Below are 18,471 nucleotides of genomic sequence, written 5' to 3' on the forward strand. Positions count from 1 at the left end.
AAAATAAAAAGTGTCCACAGTACTAACCCCCTCTTTTCACTTGCCATGTTTCAGGAGAGGTCCGATGTCAGCAGAGGACGAAGCGGGCGGCGGCAGGAGAGGTCCCACATCTGCAGATGGTTGAAGATGGACAGCGGGCGGGAGTGTGGTGGCGGTGGCAGGACAGGTCCCAAGTCTGCAGGTGAATGAAGATAAGAAGACAGTGGGCGGGCGGTGGCAGCGGCAGGAGATCATAATAGCAGGAGAACTGAGCAGGAGCAGAGCAGCATAGGGGAAGGGCTGGGGATGAGCACACTGTAACCGGAAGTCAGACACTGGTCAACTTTCGGTGTTACCGTGTGCTTAGCTGTCTTGCTTTTATGATCTCCTGCAGACTTGGGACCTGTTCTCCAGCCCACCCACTGTCCCACTTCAGTCATCTGCAGATGTGGGACCTCACCTGCCGCCGCCCGCTTCATCCTCTGCTAACATGGAACCTCTCCTGAAACATGGTAAGTGAAAAAGTAATTTTCCTCGATTTTTAAGGGCCAAATCGATGGTGCGTCTTACAATCGATGGCGTCTTAGAATCGAGGAAATAAGGTATATGCTGTTTTCTAAAAGAAATCCGTGTTGGTATATGTGGTGTTGGCTATTTTACAATAAGGACCTCCACAACACACATGTAATCCTTACATGCATGGGGTCTGCTCCTGAAAATGAGAATGTGGATATATACCGTAATGTCCGGTGTATAATCCGTGGATTATCTGTTGTTAAAAGTGTGCAAATAGGGCACTGCGGATTATGTGCAAATTTTGTCTTTTTTCTATTTCAGCTGTGGATATACTCCGCAGTGGATTATACAATATTTTTGTAAATCTTTTTCGCTTTTTCCATATTCCTTCGGATTATAAACCGACACGAATTATACGACGAAAATTATGGTAGAACTATATTTAATTAAAGTAGTTACATCCACCAGCCAAAGGTGTCCTGTGTTGAAGCAGCAAACCTCCCCACAAAAGCTAAAATGAAGTCATAACATAACGTGATAGTTCATGTTGTGCTGATCTAGTTCTAACTTTTTCACCTGTTCATTATTTCCCTGGAATCAGTCGTTACCGTGGCAAGCTTTGTTGTCTTAATTAAGTAATAATCCCCGAAAGAACAGGGCATTACTGTTCTGAGGGGATTATTACTATTATAGGCTAAATGTAGACTTTTTTCATAAATAATAGACACTTTTGTATAGTTATATAGATTTTGTTTTATTAAAATAAAATGGTAAATACATTAAAGCACCTCTATTTACGCTTATACGGCAGCTATCTATATCCACACACTGTCGCCCCCTCTGTGTACACACACACACACACACACACACACACACACACACACACACACACACACACACACACACACACACACACACTAAATAGACAGAAACTGCAGTTACAAACACACTTCAGACAGTGTGCTTACTTTGCAGCTACACAAACACTCTCTCCCTCCTCAACTCAAAATGAAGCTGGGTTCACGGAGGGAGGGGGAGGAGTCACTGCCTGCTGCTGCTTCCTGGCCAATCTCCCGCCCTGTCTGAGATCTGTTCCTGCCTCCTGACCAATCCCCTGCCCTGTCTCAGAGCTGTTCTGACAAAAGGAAAAGCTGATTGGCTGGAAATAAACACTTTGCAAGCTGCAAAAATTCCGGGCATTACTGAATGAATAATGCTCGGAATTTTAACCAATCAGAGAGCAGGGATTTCAATAATGTCCGGAATTTTACAGCTTTAGGCTATAATTAAAGCTGCAGTTCAAGCAATATCCTGCATGTGTGTTTTTTTTTTAATAAATCAGTTCTGTAGTAAGAATTTTTTTTGAAAAACAACTGTGAAAGACCAATTTTTTTGTATTCTTGTATTCTATTTTAACCAGCATGTTTGTTGCTATAGCAGCCATTTACATTCCCCAGATCTAAAGATGTCGCCAAACTTCGCCGATCAATAGACGGAGAACGAATTGACCGTCAAGTGTGCAATTCTTTAGGTAAGTAGAAATTGCCCACATGAAACTATTGAAGTAAAAAAAAAAAACCGGGAGTTTGAACTGCAGCTTTAAGTAATAATCCCAGAAGAACAGGGCATTACTGGCCAATAATGCCCTGGCTGGAAGAGTTGAAGGCCCGAGGCGAAGCCGAGGGACTTTAACCCAGCCAGGGCATTATTGGCCAGTAATATAGTGTTCTGAGGGGATTATTACTATTATAGGCTAAATGTAGGCTTTTTTCATAAAAAAATAGACACTTTTGTAAAGATATATAACTCGGAACTATGCACCTGTGTAGGAAAAAGAAGTAAGGTAGCAAATGAGAGGGGGGAGGAGAAGAGAAGTGAGGGGGGGGGGAGAAGAGAGGTGAGGGGGGGGGGAGAAGAGAGTTGAGGGGGGGAGAAGAGAGGTGAGGGGGGGGGAGAAGAGAGGTGAGGGGGGGAGAAGAGAGGTAAGGGGGGGAGAAGAGAGGTGAGGGGGAGAGAAGAGAGGTGAGGGGGGGAGGAGAGATGAGGGGGGAGGAGAGCTGAGGGGGGGAGGGGGGGTTGAGGGGGCGAGGAGAGGTGAGGGGGGGAGGAGAGGTGAGGGGGGAGGAGAGGTGAGGGGGGAGGAGAGGTGAGGGGGGGAGGAGAGGTGAGGATGGGAGGAGAGGTGAGGATGGGAGGAGAGGGGGGAGAAGAGAGGTGAGGGGGCAAGGGAGGAGGGGAGGCAAGGGTGGGGGAGAAGAGATAGGTGAGTGGGGATTGAGGGAGGTGGTGGAGGAGGGGAAAGGTGAGGGGGGAGCGAGGTGAGGGGGGGGGAGCGAGGTGAGGGGGGAGGAGAGGTGAGGGTGGGGATAAGAGAGGCGAGGAGGCAAGGGAGGAGGAGAGGCAAGGGTGGGGGAGAAGAGATAGGTGAGTGGGGATTGGTGGAGGAGGGGAGAGGTGAGGGGAGATTGAGGTGACAGGAGGATCGAGGTGAGTGTGGGATCGAGGTGAGGGGGGATCGAGGTGAGGGGGGGAAGCGAGCCGAGAGGGGAAGCGAGGTGAGAGGGGAAGCGAGGTGAGGGGGAAGCAAGGTGAGGGGGGGAGCGAGCGCGAGGAGAGAGAGGTGGGGGAGGGAGAGGGGAGGGGGAGAGGTGACTGTAGGGGGAGGTGTTGAGGGGGGAAGGGATGAGAAGTGGGGGGGAGAGGGGAGGTGTTGAGGGGGTTAAGGGAAGAGAAGTGGGGGGGAGGGGAGGGGGAGAGGTGGGTGAAGGGGAGAATGGGAAGAGAAGTGGGGGGGGGGGGGGGGGGACAGTGATTTTAACTACAAACCAAAAAAAAAACAGATAAAAATGACCTTAGCAAAAGCTATGAAATTGGTAGAAGAAATATTACTTTGTTGCAAGTAAAATGTTACTATTTGGGACCCGCCAGCTTCTGACAGCAATAGCAGGGGAGGGAGGCAAAGAGGGAGGGGGGAAGTGAGAGAGCCTGCATGTGCTGTGTGTGAGAGAACCTGCATGTGCTGTGTGTGAGAGAACCTGCATGTGCTGTGTGTGAGAGAACCTGCATGTGCTGTGTGTGAGAGAACCTGCATGTGCTGTGTGTGAGAGAACCTGCATGTGCTGTGTGTGACAGAGCCTGTATGTGCTGTGTGTGAGAGCCTGCATGTACTGTGTGAGAGAGCCTGATTGAGAGCCTGCATGTGCTGTGTGAGTGTGCCTGCATGTGCTGTGTGAGAGTGCCTGCATGTGCTGTGTGAGAGAGCCTGTCTGACAGTGCCTGCATGTGCTGTGTGAGAGAGCCTGTATGTGATGTGTGTGAGAGCCTGCATGTGCTGTGTGAGAGTGCCTGCATGTGCTGTGTGAGAGTGCCTGCATGTGCTGTGTGAGAGTGCCTGCATGTGCTGTGTGAGAGTGCCTGCATGTGCTGTGTGAGAGAGCTTGTCTGAGAGTGCCTGCATGTGCTGTGTGAGAGAGCCTGTGTGAGAGTCTGCATGTGCTGTGTGAGAGTGCCTGCATGTGCTGTGTGAGAGAGCCTGTGTGAGAGTGCCTGCATGTGCTGTGTGAGAGAGCCTGTGTTGCCGTGCTGTGAGAGGAGAGGAACAGAGATGCCACGCTCCCCCTGCATCTCTGAAAGGTGAGTTGGAAGGGTGCCAAAAATTCCAGGCATTACTGAATGAACAATGCCCGGAATTCTAACCAATCAGAGGGCAGGGATTTCAGTAATGCCCGGAATTTTACTGCTTTAGCCTATAATGAGTGTTAACGTCAAAGGCCATTTAATTTGCCATGGAGGTACATTTTTAGTAATCAATATTTCCCAAATTCAAATAAGGTATACAACATTTAGAAAAAGTGAGACTGCTAAAAAAAAAAAAAATTAAAAAAACCCACAAAAGCAAAATAACTTTGCAGTGGTAGAGAGAAAGGAAACGTTTATTTTTATGGCGAGTACATCAGATTGCAGCTTTAAGATACCGAAGCCCCATGAACTAATAGTCGAGCTCACTAACATTTACAATTGTAGGGCCCTAATGCCTATATATCTCCCTTAACTACTAATAGGAGAACGAATACTGCTAATGCTGTTTATTACAACATTATTGTTATTATTATTAATAATAAAGGTTAAAGGATGGTGTGCAAGAAAAAAAATATGACAAAACGGTGAATGTGTGTGAACAAGAATTTCTTATTTTCCTAGAAGAGAATAAGCTTCGAGGATAGGAGATGTATGTAGATCCTCCGAATCACTATATACAGCAGAATATTCATTTTGTAAAGGGATGTAAAAAAATCTGGGCGTTCAGCCCTTTTAGAAAAATTGAAGTGCTGCTTTAAGTTGTGTGTTGACAAATGTGTTTCTTTTTGGTACCTTAAAACGGAAAAGCAAAGGTTTGGTGAGGCGTAAAAAAAAAATGTCATGTTGAAGTCCAATGAGAAATATTCAGTCCAAAGGGAATTGAATTTACAGATGTGCTGTAAAAATGGCAATGAAATAGCTGTAAAGAAACAAAGACCAAAATCAGTGAGATTTGGGGGTTCCAGGCTACACAATTATGCTTCGAGGGATGAATTCTGGCATCAGTTCTATTAAAGGGTAAAAAGTCACTGGTGCTGGTAATAAGTGAGACTGTTATTTCAGTTAATCACAATTAACTGTCCCCACATTTAAAACCCATTTGGTGATTGGCAAATGAGTGCGTACGGGACTTGAAATAACTGAGTGTGTGGGGTTTACTAGGGACAGGTTTGTCAGCTGCTACAACCAGGATTGGTCAATCAATGAATTACATGTAGACAAGCAGACATGTAACCCCAGGATTAAACCCCCAGGGGGAGCTGCAAGATTGCCTTTGATGTATATTATCATTACCACCCCAAAAAGAGTAGATGACAAATGTGATCCCGCAGAGGAATGGGGCAGCTACATTTAGCAGTTAATATGAAAGGAGCCAAAATTGTATTCCTGATCAGTAACTTGAATGTCAATGGCTAACATACAGTATTGGAGTAATTATAAATGCCACTGGGTGCAATCTGAGAGACTGGGCCACAAACTGAGATTTTATCAGATAATCCATCAGAGTCTACATAGCTACTGACATTGATAATATAAGGCTGTCTATCGTCCATGAGAAAAAGTTAAAAGGCCTAGGTAACAACCCTTAATGACAGTGACCTAGTTACAATGTGATTGAGATGTATGGCTCCATTCCATTAACATGTCTCTTCTCTCCACCCCAGAATCTCTTGGGAGATGATACCACCCGAGTCGCCCCAAAGAGAGTCTCCTCACCATGCTTCCCCTTCACAGCTACTGTCCACTAAGCCAGCGTGGACAGGGTTAACATCATCAGGAACAGACAGCCACAACTTTAAAGACCTGGAGTTTGTCAGCACCACCCCCCTGAAACTTTGCTCTGTATGTGCAGCTGTTATCACTTTACCCCAGACATTCTTGGGAGCTACTGTACCACCCGAGTCACCAAAGGGTGTCAGCAGCAGTTTGCTGATGTTACAGCTGCTCTGTACAATTCAAAACCCATCCACCACCTTATCCCCCGCACCCTATGTTTCCACTTACCCTTCCTTATAGATTGTAAGCTCCTCAGGGCAGGGCCCTCCTCACCTAGGTACAACATAAAGCTGAACCCCGTTATAGCGCGACCCGTTATAACGCGGTTTTCACGTGGCTCCCATTTAAAAAAACATTTTTTTGCACACTGCCCACACTCTCACTGCACACACTCTACATTCACTGCACACACTCTACATACACTGCACACACTCTACATACACTGCACACACTCTACATACACTGCACACACTCTACATACACTGCACACACTCTACATACACTGCACACACTCTCATTGCACCACTGCACACACTCTCACTGCACACACCACACTGCACACACCACACACTCCCAGCACACTGCACACACACTCACTGCACTCACAGCACTCAGCTCTCACAGCACTCAGCTCTCACAGCACTCAGCTCTCACAGCACTCAGCTCTCACAGCACTCAGCTCTCACAGCACTCAGCTCTCACAGCACACAGCTCTCACAGCACACACACAACACTCACAGCACACAGCACTCATAACACACTCTCACAGCACTCACAGCACACTACACCACACCTCCCCCTCCCTACCTTTGGTGTCGGCTGCTGAGATCGGAGCGGAGCTGGCATCAGGAGGAGGGGGGGTGTCGGGAGGAGGGGGGCGTGTCGTGAGGAGGGGGGTGTCGGGAGGAGGGGGGGTGTCGTGAGGAGGGGGGTGCACTCACTGCACACACTCTACACTGCACACACTCTACACTGCACACACTCTACACTGCACACTGCACACACCACACACCACACACTCCCAGCACTCACTGCACACTCTCACTGCACACACTCTCACTGCGCACACTGCTCACACAGCACACAGCTCTCACAGCACACAGCTCTCACAGCACACAGCTTTCACAGCACACAGCTCTCACAGCACACAGCACTCTCAGCACACTCTCACAGCACACAGCACTCACAACACACTCTCACAGCACTCACAGCACACTACACTACACTACACCTCCCACTCCCCCTCCCTACCTTTGGTGTCGGCTGCTGAGATCGGAGCGGAGCTGGCATCAGGAGGAGGGGGGGGTGTCGGAAGGAGGGGGGGGTGTCGGGAGGAGTGGGGGTTGTTCGGAGGAGGGGGGGTGAGTGAGGAGCAGGCTGGGACTCGGAGGGCCGCGTGGGCTATGCCGCGGAGAGCCGGTAGGTGTGGGGGACTGGGGGGGGGGGGAGGAAATGGATGCCGGTGGTGGGAGGTAAGGAGCAGGTTGCGGCTGGACTCGCCGTTGCTAGGGGACATGTAGGGCTTCTGGCCACCTCTTCCTTCCTTCCCTCCTCCCTCCCGATCAGACACGCGGCGGCCTTTTTGTTTTTTTTTTAATTAGCGCGACCCCGGTTCTAGCGCGGTCGGATCGGGTGGCCCCCGAGGATTGCGCTATAACGGGGTTTAGCTGTATATGTATTTTTGTTATTTCATTGTCTTTCGTCCTCCAACCCTATTGTACAGCGCTAAGGGATATGTTGTAGCGTTATAAAGAAATGATAATAATATACTATATGTTCATCCATTTCCTTACACAGATGGTGATTTTTAATATGCCATGTCTGTAGTCCCTGTAGAGTTCCGTGGACTCCTCATTGCACTCAATGCACCTGTACACAGGGCTCGCATCTCCTTCCATATCTTGAGCTCAGATCAGTGTCTCTAAAAAGAAAAAAAAGATATCGCGTTATTTCAAGAAAATCTAATTTACGAATATTCAATGATTTCCCTAAACGTTCAACATGCACCCAAATGTTAGAGACCTTGCTTTGCACGTGTGCGAAAGCGTCTTTCTTGCGCATTTTTTGTTGAACAAGTAGCCCAGCACAAAGTGGCCCCTCCAGCAGCAAAAAGAAGAGTATTCAGGAAAAATAAGGGGGGGGAAAAAGCAAACAACTGTCAAAATATTGCAGCCTGTTTTTGTATTCATTTTTCTTTTAAAACCAGAGAACGTGTTCAATAGGAATCCATTGCTTTCAATGAAACTGCAGCCATTTCACATACTTAATAGAACATTTAAACGTTGCAGGTCTCTCTCTGCAAACGAAAGAAAGGTGGAAGGATTGTAAGCTCCGTCTTTAATTGTAATTTGCATCGTACCTGGTCTTTCTTACGTACTGTAATGTTTGTTCTGATATTATTTGAATAGTTTTTTACAAGCTTATAGTATTGCACATAAAGAGCCAGTCCGCCCATCACGTTAAAAAAAAATATATATATTTTGTTTTAATATATGCAGCCTTGTATTACCTTTATTAAAACTAATTACCTAGTTCTCTTAAATGGCTGCCTTTCACTTTCAATTAATCGTTAAGTCAGTGTAACTCAGCAGCTACAATGTATCCTTATATTACTAAGGTAACCGTATCTATTGTTACAGTTTACAGCTCAAACTGCTGGGAATATTGGCAACTAATGATCACAAACAGGAAAGTGTTGCAGAGATCTTGCACTGCTGGGGAGGTGGCTAAAATCCGCTATAGAAATCAGTATATTAAAACTCATTACAAATGGCATTAAGATTTGAATTTAAAAAAACAAAACACACATTTTTTGTATTATCTAAAACTATAGAACCAATTAATTAAAAAAAATTAAAATAACAGATGTAGGATATTGCATGGATTGCTCCTTCAAGAGTATGCTGGCAAGTCATAAATAAATAAGAAACATAACAGAAGGAAGGGCGGGAGGGTAACAATCATGGCTTTCAAATTTATTGGTAAATGATACATTCATGTTTTTAAAGGGGCAATCCCTCCTAGGTCCGGTGTGTACTAATGGCAGTGACATGTCTAAGGGATTAAATCTGGGTGACTGGTGCTCTTTTTTTTAAAATCCAAATATAACATCTATTGATACCCAGTATTTTAAATAATTTTTTTTAAGTTAGTTTGTAAACATGATGAGATGTGACTTGGGAGCCTTTGTTTACAGTCAATGTATTTTCAACAAGAATTTGCACAGGCAGAGCCCTCTCCCCGCCGATCTTTATTCGCTCTCTGATAAGGATGGGGAGGAACGGGACTACAGAAAAATGTTAAGAAATTGGTTTCTAATCAATTTCCAGAAAACCAAAAGAAGCCAATCAGATTTGTTTACAAAAAGGTTGTTTTTTGGCTGGCTACGTGAATATGCACCTTTAAATTCACTAATCCTATTAAAGCTGCAGTTCAGTCTATATCCTGCATGTGTGTTTTTTTTAATAAATCAGTTCTGTAGTAAGAAATAATACTTTTAGCATTTTCTGTTTTTAAAAAAACAACTTTGAAAGACCAATTTTCTTGTATTCTATTTTAACAAGCATTTGCTAAGGCACTGCCCCTTCATGGCCTGTCACAAACCCAGGCACACCCCTTTGTCAGCACTGCCCTCCCTCTCTCTAAACGTGCACTAGCATCTGGTCACATGATCTTCCTCATACAGTAGTACATTCAAGGAAGCTGGAGAAAAGGGATCAGCCATGCATAGCAGCTCGGATAGGCGATTTCAAACTTATTACAGTGTTTATTCCATTCATTGCACGTGTATATAATGTAAAATTGTAATAATTCCATTTATAGCAAACGTGTATATGTGAATATTATTTAGATGTATATGTATGTTACTGAAATGTGGAGTGAGTGTGTAGGTAAATACACACAATACACTTCCACTGCATATATATATATATATATATATATATATATATATATATATATATATTATATATATATTATATATTATATATGTATGTATATGTGAAGTTATGTGAGTAAAAAAGTGACAAAAACCCTCCATAGCAAGGCAAATAGCAAATGGAAATATTACTGTATGCTCATTTGTATGTATATATATATATTTATATACACACACACTTCAAATACGGATAGTGATTCACGTAAATGATATATATATTCACTTTCTGGGAGTATAAGAGTGACTGTCCTGTTGTTCCTTTTTTTGTATCCATCATTGAATGGTATGCACCCTCTCTTTACGTTTATTTTATACTAGCTGAGAGACCCGGCGTTGCCCGGGATGTAATGTTCCCGCTCCTCTCTCTCTCCTCACCCCTCCCCCTCTCTCTGTTTGTCCCCCATTCACATCAATCCAGTTCCCCCCCTCCCTCCTTTACAGCTTCATGCAGTGTGTGTGCGTCAGTCATTGTGTGTGCGTCAGTCAGTCAGTGTGTGTGCGCGCGCGTCAGTGAGTCTGACGCAGAAACACAAACACACACACAGACTGACTGACGCACACACACACACACACACAGTCAGTGTGTGCGTGTGTGTGTGCCTCAGTCAGTCAGTGTGTGCGTGCGGCAGTCAGTCAGTCATTCAGTCAGTGTGTGGGTGTGGGGGTGTGCGCGCGCGCGTCAGTAAGTGTGTGTGTGTCAGTCAGTGTGTGTGTGTGTGTCAGTCAGTGTGTGTGTCAGTGTGTGTGTGTGTGTGTGTGTGTGTCAGTGTGTGTGTGTGTGTGTGTGTCAGTGTGTGTCAGTGTCAGTGTGTGTGTGTGTGTCAGTGTATGTGTGTGTGTGTGTACCATTCATTGTGTGTGTGCGCGCGCGTCAGTCTGTGTGTGTGCGCGCGTGGGTGTGGGGGGGGTGCGCGCGTGTGTCAGTCAGTGTGTGTGTGTGTCAGTGTGTGTGTGTGTGTGTCAGTGTGTGTGTGTGTTTGTTTGTGTCAGTGTGTGTGTGTGTATCAGTGTGTGTGTGTGTGTGTGTGTGTGTGCAGCAGTCAGTGTGTGTGTGTGCAGCAGTCAGTGGGTGTGTGTGCAGCAGTCAGTGTGTGTGTGTGTGTGTGTGTGTGTGCGCGCGTCAGTCTGTGTATGTGTGCGTGTGGCTGTGAGGGGTTGTGTGCATGCGGCTGTGAGGGGTTGTGTGCGTGCGTCAGTATGTATGTGTGTGTGTCAGTCAGTGCGTCAATCAGTCAGTGTGTGTGTGTGTGTGCGTGCGTCAGTCAGTCAGTGTGTGCGTGCGTCAGTGTGTGTGCGTGCGTCAGTCAGGGTGTGTGCGTGCGTCAGTCAGGGTGTGTGCGTGCGTCAGTCAGGGTGTGTGCGTGCGGCTGTCAGTGTGTGTACGTGTGGCTGTCAGGGTTTGTGTGCGTGCGCCAGTCAGGGTTTGTGTGCGTGCGCCAGTCAGGGTTTGTGTGCGTGCGCCAGTCAGGGTGTGTGTGCGTGCGTCAGTCAGGGTGTGTGCGTGCGTCAGTCAGGGTGTGTGCGTGCGTCAGTCAGGGTGTGTGCGTGCGTCAGTCAGGGTGTGTGCATGCGTCAGTCAGGGTGTGTGCGTCAGTCAGGGTGTGTGAGTGCGTCAGTCAGGGTGTGTGCGTGCGTCAGTCAAAGGGCAGGCGTGGGGGGGGTGAAGGGCAGGGGTAGGGGGGGTGAAGGGCAGGGGTAGGGGTGGGTGAAGGGTAGGGGTGGGTGAAGGTCAGGGTTAGGGGGGGTGAAGAGCAGGGGTAGTAAAGGGCAGGGGTAGAGGGGGGTGAAGGGCAGGGGTGGTGAAGGGCAGGGGTAGGGGGGGTGAAGGGCAGGGGTAGGGTGGGGTGAAAGTGAGGCACAAATTGTTGGCAGGAGTAAAATGTCCCTACACACACACACACACACACACACACACAACGGGAGTGAGAGGTGGTGGAGAGTGGGACCGGCGCAGATCCGAGGCTGCTTGGCCCCCCAGCGGCTGGGGAGTTGGCGGCCGGGGGGGTAAGGGAGCGGGCGGGGGGGGGGGTAAGGGAGCAGGCGGGGGGGTAAGGGAGCGGGCGGGGGGGGGGGAGGGAGCGGCGAGGGGGTAAGGGAGCTTTGGCGGCTGGGTTAGGAGGGCCGCGCTTACCCCCTTTGTGAGTGTTTGTATGATATAGATATATATGCACACGCACGCATATACATGCGCACGCGCACACATACACGTGCACACGCACACATACATGCACACACGTATACATGCGCACACGCACACATACACACATACATGCGCTCACGCACACATACATGCGCACACGCACACAAACATGCGCACACGCACACATAAACATGCACACACGTACACATAAACATGCACACACGTATACATGCGCACATAAACATGCGCAAACGCACATATATACACACACAAACATGCACACACGTATACATGCGTACACGCACATATACATGCGCACACGCACACATATGCACACGCACACAAACATGCGCACACGCACACATAAACATGCGCACACGCAAACATATACACTGTGTGCGCATGTTTATGTGCGTATATATTTATGGTATTGCTTGACCTGAGGAAGAGGAAAACTCTTGAAAGCTTGTCCCATGACACAAATTCCCTGTAATGTATTCTTTGTGAAGCACTGAGTACACTTTTGGTGCTATATAAAGACATACAATACAGTATAGCATATAAATAGATCGCCCGCTTCTAATGCAAGCCAAAGTCATTAGTGAAGCCCATTGTGAGAAAAATGCTACAAAGTGTCTTGCAAGAAAATTATCTTCCAGTTCGAGATCTATAGTTACTGAGAAAGCTACTCGAGACACAATCCATAATTTTGTATTCTTTCATTTATAATACACCTCTTTTTGATTGATGTTCACAGGGTATATTATACCTGAAAGAATAAAAAATAACAGACCATTTCTGTCCCAAGTTGGATTGTCTTCAGGTTTGGAGGCTGAAACGTTGGTCCATTTTCTTTGTATTCTTTCATGTATAATACACCTTTATGAACATCAATTTGTGTGTCTCAAATAGCCTTTTTATTCACACAAAAGGATCAATGCTCCAGTCGGTCTTGGACCTCGCTTTCTTTTCACTCAATGGTCCATTTGTGTTAATATGCAGCTTTTATTTCAATCTTAAAACCCTACATTCAAGGAGCTGCGTGAAACGCTTCACAACTAAAATGTTATTATTATTATTATTATAAGAAAATGGAAACATTTCCACCAAGCAAATATGAAACAAAGGGAAAAGTATCAACACACGTGTTGATAGCCCTTCTGGCAATAAAGGGTTAAGTACTAATATTAGTAGATAAACATTTTTCTGGTGTTTTGCATTCAACTGATGATCTGGCTCAACTAGATTTAGTTACCATATAACAGGGATCTCTACCAGCTAATTCAAATTGTTGTGGGTTTGTGATACAAATATGGAGGTATATTGATTACAACTTGATACCATAAGGGTATTCCATCAGAGGATTTCTTCATACATCATGAGCTAATCAAGCATTTGTGCCTGAGTTTTATGGAGCACTACGCAATTGCCTTCTAGATTTAGTTACCATATAAGAACTATTGCTAGACCCCATTGCTAAATCAGCACATGTTCTCTATGTTTACAACCAGCGACAGAGAAGCCCAAAGCTACATCCAATATGACAGAACTACACAGTAGAATACTAATATATTATCTTGAAAAAGGGTCATTTAGTTTAACCCTTTGGCCAAAGCATTGTAAGCCTGCAAGCCACGTCAAGGCAGACCCATTTTGCAGGTCCTAACACTACCAGATAGAATATTTTATAGAATTGGGCTTCTCTGTCGCTTGTTATATACATTTGCCACACTCAGTAGATCTCCTTTTTGACAGTTATATACATATATATTTTGTGGGGTCTCAGGGGCTCCTAAAATGAGCTTGCTGATGTTCTGTGTGTTGCATGCTCTCTATGTGCAATCATCTAATACTGACAATGTTCTGTTCAAATTCCCTCTTCCACACACAGATCATCACTTCCACCCGCCTCTCTGTATATAAACAAAAAGCCATGTTTGTCTCTTACCCGAGATTGTAATGTGGAAATATCCCCCCAAATATGCACTTCCCAGCGCTAGTGTTCAAACAACAACACAGACGCTACTGACAACCTCTCACTTTGCAAACCACCGGCCCCCCCACTTCCTGGTATGGTGAATGGGCCGCGGGGACTCACGGGAGTTGTAGTTTTTCCGGCGCCTGGTTAAACGTTGCCGGGGGAGGCGGAGACTTCAAGTCCCAGGTGGGCAGAGCGCTACTGTAGTGATGGGTGTGACACGCAGGCGGCGGTGTGTAGTACATACACATACACAGTGCGGGTGGATCATGGCACCTGTCCTGAGCGCGGTGTATGCTTTGCTGCTGCTGGTGACTGAGGGCCTCGGGAGGGGGGTGACCGGCAGCGGGGATAGCGGTGGAAGGGGGTCCGTGTACCAGCCGCCCCCACTGCTGAGCCCCGAGCTGAACCGGCATGCAGGGCCCAGAGCGGCGGGGGGCTGCAGCCAGAGGGACCCGGAGTCTGACTCCGCCTGGGACATGGAGGAGTGTGGTGAGGGAGCCAGTGTGTGTGTCATTATAATATATGTGTGTGTGTGTGTGTGTGTGTGTGTGTGTGTGTGTGTGTGTCATTATAATGTGTGTGTGTATATATAATATATACACAAACTAATGTGTGTATATATGAAATGTATTTATACACGTATACAATCATAATAATAATTTGCGTGTCCCTGTTTAGATGTGCATACAGTTCTAATTACAATGGGATGATAAATAATTGTGGTTTTATATAGCAGCATATGTTACTAAAATTAATTGGGTTATTTATAATTATGTACATTAATATTTATATGTGAAAATGTAAATATACACATGCATTATGGTGTGTGTTTGTGTGTGTGTGTGTGTGTGTGTGTGTGTGTGTGTGTGTGTATATGGAAGATAAATGTACAATCTTTGACATTGTTAAGTACACTTAGCCATATTTATTACCCACTGAGAAGTGTAGTACAGATCAGTGTGTGTAATATAAAATAAACAAATCCAAACCAATATCGCTACATAAACTGGTAGGGGAAAAAATAGAAAGACAGGGGCAGACATTTAGGTTCTTAAAATCAGAGGACGAAGGTGTCATATCCGAATTATAAGGAATGCATCAAAAGTTGCAAAAGGGCAATTTGATTAGCACAACTTGAAAATGAAAAGTAAGATCAACCCTAAAAAATAAAATGACACAAGCAAAATATCAGAAAATGAGACTATAGGACCCTTTCAGTGTGATTTAGGCACGCACATTATTGGTGATAAGGAGACGACAGGAGTATTAAACAATCTAATTGCTTCTGTATATAGCAATGAGGAACCAATTGCAAAAATATTACGAGAGGAAACCACAACGTCAACATTGATTAGCATTTGGTTAACACATTAAAAAGTTGAAAGTGGCTTGATTAAAATTGTCCATAAAATACCTGGACAGTTGAGGCATAGCCAGACCGGTCTCTCTCAATATCTACTCTATTTCCACAGGCTAAGAACTACAATATTGGTGTAAAACAGATGTGGTGCCTTTTATTTAAACCGGGAGCTAGATCACAAATGGTAATTCACAGGCCCATAAGACTGAGGCCCCACGTGCAGAGTCCTATACTGCGGTCGGTCTGCAGGTGGCGTTCTGAGGCACGGGGCGTGGCCAAAACGGCCTGAGGGGGCGGGGTCACGACGCTAGCCAAACTAAAAAAAAAACATTCCACCTACACACACACACACACACACTCCCTGCCACACCACATGACGCGTTGCCGCTCGGGTTCACAAACTGGCTGTATCCCCTGCCGGCTGACACTCCACTGTGCGCAGTGAGCCTGGGAGCGCGGAGGGATCGTGGACAGCCAGGGGGCAGGTAAGGGGCTGGCGAGAGGCACACGCGCCACCAGCTGCATTGGGGACCTAGCCTAAGCCTGACATCAATAGTGAGCTACTTTATCAAGATATAATATTGAGGAGTACCTTTTGGATCACCATTATTGAAAAGAATCAGTATGGATTTGAGGGATATGTCCTGCTAAATTAACTTTACCTCCTCATAAATGAATAAAGTAGGAAGTTAGACCACGACAATGCAGTTGATGTGGAATACGTAGCTTGTGCAACGGCTTATCATATGGTGCCACACGAGGTTAGTGAACTAAATAAGGGAAATTGGTCTGGGTGAAAATATTTGCACCTGGATTGAAAACTGGTTGAAGTATAGACAGCATAAATGGTGCCTGTTTAGATTGGGTTTTAGTTGTATGTAGAGTAACTCGAGGTTCGGTACTGGGGCCAATCCATTTTAACATACAGATGGGTCCTGCTAATATGACGGGTTCCGTTCTATGGCCCCACCGAAAAGCGAAAATCGCCGTAAAGCGGAAGCAGCGATTTTTGGCTTCTGCAGGTCTGCTCATGCGCAGACCTGCAGGCTCCACTTCTGCGCATGCATGACCTCTGCTCCCCCCGTTATGCGCAACCTCGGCAGCCCCCTTCTCGTTACCGCTGAATGAACGGAATGCCAAAAAGCAGGGCCCTGCTATAGAAAAATAAATGTTACTCATAATGCCATTTTTGATGAGTCCATATAGTGCACATCCTTTCCTTTGGCACTCCCTTTTTTGAGCCCAGCAGTACAAGATTATTGGCATCAAATGATCCCAAAAAGATCTCTTGCCATGTTCCCAGCAGGAGAAGGATGGAGAAGGATTTAGGAGTGCTTGTAAGCAGCAGGCTTAGCAATAGAGCCTGATGTCGGGCATTAGCTGCAAAGGCTAATATATTTTCTTACATTAAATGGGGTATAGATGGAAGAAAAGGTGGCATCATTTTGCCACTGTATAATTCTTTAGTAAGACCACACCTTGAATATGGAGTACGGTTTTGGGCAACGCTCCATAAAAATATATTGTAGAGCTGGAAAAAGTGCTGAGAAGAGCCACCCAATGAATAAAGGGGATGCAAGATCTGACTTATGAGGAAAGGCTATACTAATTAGGTTTGTTTAGAAAAGTCATCCAAAAGGAGACGTGATAACTATTTACAAATATATTCGAGGTCAATACAAGGTACTTTCAAGGGAACTTTTCATACCAAGGAATGTACCAATAACGTATTCATCCTTTGTAATTGGAGGAAAGGACATTTCACCAGCAGAAGGTTGGTATGTTTCGGATAGCTGTTTCTTAATTGAAGAATTTTGCAGTGGTAGAGCTGTGCGAGCAGGGTGATGTGTGAAGATGGAAATGCTTCAATATACATCTGAAATATTTTACCGAAGACCTGTAACATCCGCAAACAGTTGACATCCTTTGGCTGCTGCCTTCGCTGCGACTCGGGTGTTGTTTCTAAGAGCGTCCGAGGTGAACACAGCTGAGTAGCAAACAGACCCCCACAGCAGAGATGCATGAGGGGGATGCTGACGATAACCAGGTCTTTGAAGTTATCTCTCTACATGATGATGTTAACCGCAGACAGGAAAAGTGAAGGTGAGTTCTCCAGTTTGTTTCTTGAAGTCTTCAGGACTTGTGGCAAAAATAACAATGTCATCTGGAAGTCATTGGTGACTCAAATATTCACCATTGATTTTGATTCATTTTTCTTCCCAATAATGTATTGAACAATTCTTCAAGTATTGCTGTGAAGAACTTTTGTGACATGGTGTCTTTTTGCCGTACTCCCTTGCTGATCCTGATCTTGCTTTTATCTTCATGTAATCTAATCGTTGACGTGGCATTCTCGTAAATGTTCTTTATAATATCAATGTACGCTTCTTGAACATGTATCGTCTTCATGCATGTAAGACCGCTGAGGTATAGACAGAATCAAATGCTTCTTCATAATCTACGAATCCTAAAATGAGTGGTAGATCGTATTCCTTACTTTGGGAAATCGCTTCTTGTGCGACTTGGATTGGGAAATCCTGCTTGTTCTATAGGCTGGGCAAAGTCCAGGGTCTATTGTAGCCAATTGGTGAGTATCTTCCTTAGAATTTTGTAGCTGATTAGATGTAGACTGTTCTGTAGTTCTTGAGGTCTTGTCTCCTTTCTTGTAGTTGATGATAACTGACATTACTGCATTGCTTTGGAATCTTCCTGTTTTTCAAGCAGCATTTTGCAAAGATTTTTTTTTCTACTACTTCCCCAACTTCTTTCATGATTTCAGTTATAATTCCACCATCGCCAGGAGCCTTCCTATTCTTTATGGATTGTATTGCTTTTGCCACTTCTGGAAGGACACATTGTATACCATAGGTTTCTTCTCACTTATCCTCTACTGAATTATTGCCCTGTGTTAGCTGATTTCAGGCACAATTTCAAGTAGAAGTACTCAACCCTCTCTATTATAAGTGCACCGTCTTTTATTGTTAATCCACCATCTTGTTTGCGTGCAATGATTTGCTTCTTCCCAACCATAAGTCGCTGCGTTGTCGTCTTTATGCTTCTGTTATCGTTAATAGTCTTCTTCACCATATCGCATTTAATTTTCATACATCTTCATGTATACGGATTGTTTTGCACAGCTCTGCATTCTCAATCTTATTCTTGCATCTTGGGATTGCTTCACGTCCTAATTGATTGTTTTGTCG

General features: G+C 45.4%; 2 protein-coding genes across 6 annotated transcripts in view; one reads left to right on the forward strand and one right to left on the reverse strand.

Annotated features, from left to right (window-relative positions):
* Positions 1-14,029, reverse strand: part of ARV1 (ARV1 fatty acid homeostasis modulator) — a 33,783-nt gene extending 19,754 nt beyond the window's left edge. For 2 of the 3 annotated variants that reach the window (XM_075596585.1, XM_075596583.1), the window contains exons 1-2: positions 13,876-14,029; positions 7,644-7,771 (exon numbers count right to left, since the gene is read on the reverse strand). In XM_075596585.1, coding sequence (XP_075452700.1) covers positions 7,644-7,748 — 105 coding nt within the window. In that variant the 5' untranslated portion in view covers positions 7,749-7,771; positions 13,876-14,029. The remainder of the gene's footprint in view (positions 1-7,643; positions 7,772-13,875) is intronic. The other variant, XM_075596584.1, reaches the window with a different exon arrangement.
* A 96-nt stretch (positions 14,030-14,125) lies between these two features.
* Positions 14,126-18,471, forward strand: part of TTC13 (tetratricopeptide repeat domain 13) — a 77,232-nt gene continuing 72,886 nt past the window's right edge. For 2 of the 3 annotated variants that reach the window (XM_075596577.1, XM_075596579.1), the window contains exon 1: positions 14,126-14,397. In XM_075596577.1, the coding sequence (XP_075452692.1) occupies positions 14,175-14,397 (223 nt within the window). In that variant the 5' untranslated portion in view covers positions 14,126-14,174. The remainder of the gene's footprint in view (positions 14,398-18,471) is intronic. The other variant, XM_075596578.1, reaches the window with a different exon arrangement.

This window comes from Ascaphus truei, chromosome 4, assembly GCF_040206685.1.
Source record: "Ascaphus truei isolate aAscTru1 chromosome 4, aAscTru1.hap1, whole genome shotgun sequence".
NCBI lineage: Eukaryota > Metazoa > Chordata > Amphibia > Anura > Ascaphidae > Ascaphus > Ascaphus truei.